The following is an 8,746-nucleotide window of genomic DNA, read 5'->3' as shown; positions in this document are numbered from 1 at the left end:
TACAGATAAGGTGTACAGACAATGAGTCTCTTCTTGTGCAAAAGTTTAAACACTGGGAACTCCAGGGAAGCCTTCTGTAAAATCAATGGAATATGATATTGAATATATCAGTAGTATACAAAAAAATGACTTTCATTTACTTAACTTAACTAGTTATGGTAGTTTTGAAACATAAAGTAAAATACAATGATCTATCACAAATTGTTAAGTACTAGTCTTAGTCAGAGACATGCAGTGGTCAGGTAACATGGCCATGAATAAAATTACACTTTTTATACAAACACCAGGCACTATTCTGAGCCTAGCATTAACAGCACAAAACTCCTCTTGATCTAGATAGATAGATTAAACTTTATTAATGAAATAATAAATTAATTTGGTCAGTGGTGCAGAAAACAGTAGAGAATTCAATTACCAACACACATTTCCCCCACTTGCCCACACCCACCAATGCACAAAATATACAGAACCATTTCAAATAAATATACAATGTGTAAAACCAACAAAGAGGGAGCCAATAATGGGGTTCCAAATCCAAACACTTTGATTCACATAGAGCAGCAGCAAGGAAGGTCTTCCCATAGCTAGTCGTTTTGATTCTGTCCTGTTGGCTGATTTGAAATTTCAGATGTAAGGGGTGTGTAGAAAGTTTTTTTGAAGACCAGGACAGTGTGTATCTGTTATAGATGTGTAGAGTCTTTGATAACACACTGAAGTTTGTATAAGACAGGGTCAAGGTGGATCTGAGTATGTGGCAACTACTCAGTTCCTATTATGTTAACTAATCGCTGATATTTATTTTGGTATTGGACAAGTGTTTCCAAACACACACATCAGAGAAAAAACTAAAACACTCCATAAATGTATAAAAAAGGTGCAGAACAGAACTATGAACATTATAGTAACTGTAAAACAGATATATAGATGGAACATTTATAGTTAATCAACCTCTTGAACAATTTGTGCAGTAACTTTATTTTACTTTTTTTTTACCCTTGCCTCCGGGTCAATTCATAGCACAGCAATTGCTGCAATCATTATATTGTTTCTCTAACCTGTCCAGGAACATTCCCACCACAAGGTGCAGAACAGAAGCATGAGCATTACAGTAACTGTAAAACAGATCTATAGAAAAGATGCAGAACAGAACTATTAACATTACAGTAACTGGTGTAAGACAAGCCTTCTCGCTGCTCTTATTTGTTTAGATGCTGCACAATCTGTGAATTCAAGCGTATCAATCTCCAGTCCAGGATGTTTATGTACACATGAAGTGCAGAGACTAAAGATTATTATATTATAAAGAGGACAAATTAAAATGTTTGTATTAAAAGAGAAAACCCTGTTCCAGTGGTAGAGGGATGCGAGGGTACAGAGGACACAGTCTTCTACTGGGTAGCAGAAGAGGAGCTCTGCTGGAGCTCATTAGCTTCAGCCTGCTGGTAGTCTGGAGAGCAGAGAATAGCAGTGGTTTAGGTACTTGACTTGTAATCAGAAGGTTGCTGGTTCAAACCCCACTGTTGGGCCCTGGAGCAAGGCCCTTCATGCTCAAGTTGTACTCACTCGTAATTGTAAGTTGCTTTGCATAAAAGTGCCAGGTAAGTGTTAACTGTGCTAGCAACTATATAGAATGAATACTCTCTAACACGCTGTATGATACTGGCAAACATACTACACTGGGATTGCAAGTGCTGTGTACTAGAATTGTGAACAAATGCCAGTGTTTGATCATAATTCATCAGGACACTAATAGAACTCTCACTAGTCTTAGATTCCTTGGGGTGTTCACAAAACAAGTTTATTTGTTAAAGGGCTTGTTCGCAGAGGTCGGAAGTAATGAAGTATGTATACCTCTTTACTGTACTTAAGTCATATAAACTCATATTTGTATATATGATGCATATTATCAGTGACCTTGTGATATTCACTTTGTTTTCCTCAGGACTCTTTCACAAACACAAACAAGGACGGGGTGGTGCGACTAACACACAAACTAACGCTGAAATGTAGGACATTTAATAACTCCCCCTCCCCAAACATGTGTATACAACAACAAACCCTACAAGTAGTAATACACAAATATAGCCAACACAAAATCACACATCAGGTCATCCACTTTGACACTTTGGTAGATATGTCACGGGTGTAGTTCAGGGGAGGACTCCTACAGGCCCGTAACGGACTATGAAAGCTGGTACCAGGGAGACCAGTATCAAGGTCTGGACTCTGCGGGGTCCTATTCAAGTTCAAGTTTCAAATTCAAGTTTGGTTTATTTGTCACGTACATAGTCATACACGATATAACTCGCAGTGAAATGGTTTGAGAGTGCTCTGTCCAAACTGAGGAGAAAAAAAAACAGGGGTGGATAAGGAAAATATATATATATATATATATATATATATATATATATATATATATATATATATATATATATATATATATATATATATCCCCACAGTTTATCAGTTGCCCTGATTCAGGGCCCGAATGACCTGTGGGAAGAAACTCCTCTTCAGTCTCTCTGTACTGGTCTTCAGGGAGCGAAAGCGCTTTCCTGACCTCAACAGAGAGAAGGGCCTATTGTTGGGATGGGTGGGGTCCTTCACAATCCTCCTGGCCTTGGTCTGGCACCGCTTGTAATAGATGCCCTGCAGGTCAGGAATGTGGTGTGGAGCAGATGTGCAATTGCGTCATCAGTCGAGCTATTGTGGCGGTATGCAAACTGCAGTGGGTCCATGGAGGCTGGCAGTGAAGAGGTGATGAAGTCTCTGACTAGCTTTTCAAAGCACTTCATCACGACTGATGTGAGGGCAACAGGGTGGTAGTCATTGAGGTCGGAGGGTCGAGGTTTCTTTGGGATGGGTCGCTTGAAGCTGGATGGGACGGTACCGAGTGTCAGGAAGATCTTAAAGATGTCGGTGAATACCGGGGCTGCCTGGTCTGCGCAGGCTTTGAGGACTCTCCCGCAGATAGCGTCTGGTCCTGCCGCCTTCCTGGTATTCACTCTTTTAAACACTCTCCTCAAGTCACTCTCCATGATGTTGAGAGGGCGTTGTTCTGTGTTGGGCTCTGCGCATGCACCATTGACTGCGCTGATAGCACCATTAGCGTTGTTAGCGTAAGTGCTGTTAGCATTAGCGCTGTTAGTATTAGCGTTGCTAGATGTAGCCTTGAAGCGAGCGAAGAATGTGTTTAGCTCGTTCGCCAGAGACTCATCTGCACTCATCAGTCCAGAGGGTGGGCTCCTGTAGTCCACGATCGTCCATAGTCCCTGCAACAAGGATATAGAGCCACTCTGCTGGAACTGTGACTCCAGTTTCCTCCCGTAGCACCGCTTCATCTCCCTCACCGCCCTGTGCACTCCGTATGCCGCAGACTTGTACTTGTCCATGTTCCCACTGATGATCCCCACGTTGTAGGCAGCAGTGCAAGAGTTCAGAGCCTCGTGGATGGTTTTGTCCACCCAGGGCTTCTGGTTGGGAAACTTCTTGATGGTGGTTCTTGGAATCGTGTCGTCCACCAGTTTCCCAATAAACTCTACTACTGCCTCCGTAAACTCACTGACTTCATCAGTGCTGTGCCGGAACATGTCCCAGTCTGCGTCATCCAGAGCATCCTGCAGAGCGTCCACCGATTGGTCTGTCCACCACGCGACCTCCGTCTGAACCGGAGCTTCCCGTTTCAGCCTTTGTTTATATTTTGGTAGGAGGAAGATGGCGGCGTGGTCCGACTTACCGAACGGTGGATGAGCTAGTGCCTTGTAGCTGTCCTTGTATGGGGTGTAGCAGTGGTTGAGTGTCCTATTCTCCCTGGTGGGGAAGGTTACATGCTGGTAAAGGTTGGGCACTGCATGCTTGAGGTTAGCGCTGTTGAAATCCCCAACCACGATAAGTGCAGCGTCCCGGTGCTGTGCCTGAAACTGTGTGAGAGCCTCATGAAGTTCACACAGTGCAGTGTCCATGTTGGCCTGAGGTGGGATGTACACGGTGTTGATGATGACCGAAGTGAACTCCCAGGGAAGGCAGAAAGAACGAAGCTTGAGGGCGAGCAGCTCCAGGTTAGGTGAGCAGGAGCAGGCGAGAGTAACAACATTGGCATTGTTGCACCAGTTGTTGTTTACCATCACACACACTCCACTGCCTCTCGACTTCCCCAAATCTGCCGTCCTGTCCATACGGTGAACTGAGAAGAACTTGGCCAGCTGAATGGTGTGGTTTGGTACCGCTGGGTTCAGCCACGTCTCGGTGAAGCAGAGGAGATTGCAGTCCCGAATGTCCCTCTTTATCCTGGCCCAGAGGTCGTCGAGCTTGTTGTTCAGAGACTGGACATTGGCTAGCAGGATGCTGGGTAAGGGAGCTCGGTGTGCCCGAGCCCTTAGCCTGTTCCTGACGCCAGCTCGCTTCCCTCGAGGCCTTTTCCTCACGTCACGTCCTTTGTTTTCCCTCAGGATCTCTGTCGGCCATCTTGGGTCCGGGGTTAGAGACGGCTTGAGGTGAGTGCTATGTAGATTAAAAGAAATAAGGGCCTCTCTGCTGTACGAGATACGCGTCATGGTGTGGATAGAAGGGCTGCGGAGAAATCAGGGATAGCGGGAAGAGCGAAAAGAACGAAAAAAGTGCCAGTTCTGGACGGAGCAGTCGTGACGGCAGCCGACCTCACCAGCGCCATCTTGCATCTTGCAAGTTGGAGATCCAGTCGCACAGGGATGTATGCAGTCCTAGATCCTCCAACTTAGTAGTGAGTAGGGAGGGGATGATGGTGTTAAATGCTGAACTGTAGTCGACAAACAGCATTTTAACATAATTACCCCTCCCTTTGTCCAGGTGGGTCAATGTGGTGTGGAGCAGATGTGCAATTGCGTCATCAGTGGAGCAGTTGTGGCGGTATGCAAACTGCAGTGGGTCCATGGAGGCTGGCAGTGAAGAGGTGATGAAGTCTCTGACTAACTTTTCAAAGCACTTCATCACGACTGATGTGAGGGCAACAGGGTGGTAGTCATTGAGGGTCGAGGTTTTTTTGGGACAGGGATGATGGTGGATCGCCTGAAGCTTGATGAGACGGTACCGAGTGTCAGGGAGAGCTTAAAGATGTCGGGGCTAGCTGGTCTGCGCAGGCTTTGAGGACTCTTCCGCAGATAGCGTCTGGTCCTGCCGCCTTCCTGGTATTCACTCTTTTAAACACTCTCCTCACGTCACTCTCCGTGATGATGAGAGGGCGTTATTCTGTGTTGGGCTCTGCGCATGCGCCGCTGGCTGCGCCGATAGCACCAAGTTCAAGTTCAAGTTCAAGTTTGGTTTATTTGTCACATACATAGTCATACACAGTATAACTCACAGTGAAATGGTTGGAGAGTGCTCTGTCCATACTGAGGAAAAAAAAAACAGGGGTATATAGGGAAATATATATCTATATATATACAAAATATATTAACAATGTATGTACAATATATGTATAATATGTTTATATACACAATGTACAATGTATATATGGATATGTGTAAATGTATGTACACAATGTACACAATGTACAGTTCCAGCTTACAGTTGACATATTTACAGTTACATGGTGGTGGTCCCCACAGTTTATCAGTTTCCCTGATTCAGGGCCCGAATGGCCTGTGGGAAGAAGCTCCTCTTCAGTCTCTCTGTCTTGGTCTTCAGGGAGCAAAAGCGCTTCCCTGACCTCAACAGAGAGAAGAGCCTATTGTTGGGATGGGTGGGGTCCTTCACAATCCTCCTGGCCTTGGTCTGGCACCGCTTGTGTGTTCCATATGAGTGATGCGCTCTGCTGAACGCACAACACTTTGGCGTGCTTGTCTGTCCTGCTTGGTGCTGTTCTCAAACCAGACTGTGATGTTCCCCACGAGGATGCTCTCGATAGTGCAGGTGTAGAAGTTCCGCAGTACCTTGGAGGGCAGTTTGAAGTCTCTTAGGCGTCTGAGATGGTAAAGACGCTGATGAGCCTTCTTTGCCAGGGAGTTGGTGTGGCAGGACCAGGACAGGTCCTGCGAGATGTGAAAACCAAGGTACCTGAAACCATCTACTCTCTCCACCGTGGTTCCACTGATCCTCACAGGTTGGTAGTGCCACTCCTGCTTCTTGTTTCAATCCATGATCAGCTCCTTTGTCCTCCAGGTAGGCCCTCTCATCGTTGTCCGAGATCAGGCCCATGACGACGGTACCGTCAGCAAACTTGACAATGATGGTGGAGCTGGAAGTGGCTGCGCAGTCGTAGGTGTACAGTGAGTAAAGCAGGGGGCTTAGGACACAACCCTGAGGAGCTCCAGTGCTGAGGGTGAGGGTGGATGAGACACAGTTGCCCACCCGTACTGATTGTGGTCTGTCTGTTAGGAAGTTGGAGATCCAGTCGCACAGGGATGTATGCAGTCCTAGATCCTCCAACTTAGTAGTGAGTAGGGACATACACGGTGTTGACGATGACTGAAGTGAACTCCCAAAGAAGGTAGAAAGGATGAAACTTGAAGGCGAGCAGCTCCAGGTTGGGTGAGTAGAAGTGGGAGAGTGTAACAACATTGGCATTGTTGCACCAGCTGTTGTTTACCATCACACACACTCCACCGCCTCTTGATTTCCCCGAATCTGCTGTTCTGTCCATGTGGTGAACCGAGAAGAACTCGGCCAGCTGGATAGCATGGCTCTGTACCACTGGGTTCAGCCACGACTTGGTGAAGCAGAGGAAGTTGCAGTTCTGAGTGTCCCTCTGGAACTTTACCCGGAGGTCATCGAGCTTGTTGTCCAGAGACTGGACATTGGCTAGCAGGATGCTAGGTAAGGGAGCTCGGTGATGCCGGCTCGCTTCCCTTGAGGCCTTTTCCTTGTGTCGCGTCGTTTGTTCTCCCTCAGGATCTCCGTTGGCCATCATGGGTCCGGGGTTAGAGACGGTTTGAGACGGTCGGCGGATTCTGAAAGCGAAGAGTCTCCGGAGCCCAAGGTACCACCTAAGGCTCTGCCTAGGAGGCTCTGCTCCGGAATAAGCAGGCGGCCCAATGGGGCTTGCGGGGAGGTATCGTCCTCAGATGAGGACACTCCCTCCATGAAGGCTCACAGCCCCAGAACTCACATGCCTAAGCCGAAGCCACGCAAAGACAAGAATGTGGCGTCACCGGTGCCTGCTCCCGAGATGGGCCAATCAGTTGAGCCGTCTCCGGAAGCACGCATGCGCCCCACACGTCAGAGAGAGAGGATCCCTTCCAGCCGGGGCAGACTCTCATCCAGCTGATGAGTGGCGGATTAGCTGGGGCTCCTGCTACCTTCCCTGGACTGTGTAGTAGCCATTTATATAATCCTGTTTTTTACTAGTCCCGATCACTGTGCCTGTCCCTGTCTTGATCACAGTACCTGTTAGCTTGTCTCCCTTTATGTCAGTGCCTGTTCCTGTCAGTGTGGCCATACCTATGTCTGTTGTTGTCTTGGTCCCTGTCTTACCCCCTCCTGTACTGCACGTGCTCGCCTGTATTGGGTCGCTTGGTCCTCCGGCCTCGCCATTCGGCATGGGCTTCAGGGCCGTAGCCTGATAGGCTGGTGCGCCGGGAGTCGGGCCATTGAGGAGGGGCTCTGTTACGGTATGGCCCCTCCCCCCAAACATCTCCCTGTGTGTGTGTGCGTGTGTGTGTGTGTGTGTGTGTTCATCTGTAAGGCCACACCCTCCCTGTGTTTCACATCTTCTCCTTATTGTGTCATTAGTGTGCGTGTATATAAGTCTTGGGTCTGAGTATAGGTGGTGTCGATGTTTGAACCAGGTTAGCTCGCTAACCATGTTGTCTTTGTTTCAAATAAATGTTTCTTGTGTTAGACACGGCTTGTCCTCACATCCTGCCTTGCCTCCATACGTCACAAGATAGGAAAGCGAAGTTCATAAATCCCTCAGCAAAACTCCATCAACAGTCAATGATTCCTCGGGGTAAAAGAAAAAATAATCCTACTCTTTCAGGTGTATTCCCACTGTGCGAAAGTGGAGGGAGAAGATGCAAACTTTCCGCAAGTGAAGTCCCACGACCTGACGCTTCCATGTGTTCAAAAAACCTATCCCTTCTGGTTCCTGTGATTCCCTATTTCATTATTGGTCAATTCATGATCGCCCTGCCCATTGGGTGATCAGTCATCTACAGTCATCTTCTCCAGAAGGGAGGAGCCCTGAACTCATGTGCCACGCACCCTCCTTATGGGGTGTGCTCAACAGAATACACGAGTACAAGAAACAAAAAGGAAAACGGTTGACACACAATTACACATTATTTATCATATGTGATTGTTACAACCTATATACACTGATTTAAAATAAGTTAATCTTGAAAATAAGAATTAGTAGAGGAGGTATTAATTAGTATACATTTAGTATGAGACTGGACTGTTAGTTAAATGACCTAATAAAAACAGTTCTTGGTTGTGGTCTCTGCTGGACATTAACAGGTCCCATATCTTGCTGCACTATCTGCTTCTGGTCTGCTTCCTTCAACACCTCTTCAATACTCTTCAATACTGAATAAACAGATCTGATTAGTGAACTCCTGTGTCTGATTACTGAACACCTTGAGTTGAATAGTGAACAGTTGAATCTGATTTCCACTTCATTTTTGTATTTTGCAGTTAGTTAGTGTAACAAAAATAAGTCACCATGGAGATGCATGCAAACATTACATCCAAAATTGAGCATATAAAACACATAGGTAATTGGTTTTCGTAAGTCAGGGTTTACACACAACTCATTTCCTCAGTATCTTTCCCA

The 8,746-nt window shown here is 46.6% G+C and overlaps 1 protein-coding gene across 1 annotated transcript in view; it reads right to left on the bottom strand.

Moving 5' to 3' along the window:
- Nucleotides 1-419: 419 nt before the first annotated feature.
- LOC113569021 overlaps nucleotides 420-8,746 on the bottom strand; it is a 33,037-nt gene continuing 24,710 nt past the window's right edge. The window contains exon 14 of the mRNA XM_035533311.1: nucleotides 420-1,447. Within this exon, the coding sequence (XP_035389204.1) occupies nucleotides 1,389-1,447 (59 nt within the window). The 3' untranslated portion in view covers nucleotides 420-1,388. The remainder of the gene's footprint in view (nucleotides 1,448-8,746) is intronic.

This window comes from Electrophorus electricus, chromosome 14 (genome assembly GCF_013358815.1).
Source record: "Electrophorus electricus isolate fEleEle1 chromosome 14, fEleEle1.pri, whole genome shotgun sequence".
Lineage (NCBI taxonomy): Eukaryota > Metazoa > Chordata > Actinopteri > Gymnotiformes > Gymnotidae > Electrophorus > Electrophorus electricus.
The sequence above is the reverse complement of the archived record's forward strand: the minus strand, read 5'-3'. Positions and strand labels throughout refer to the sequence as shown.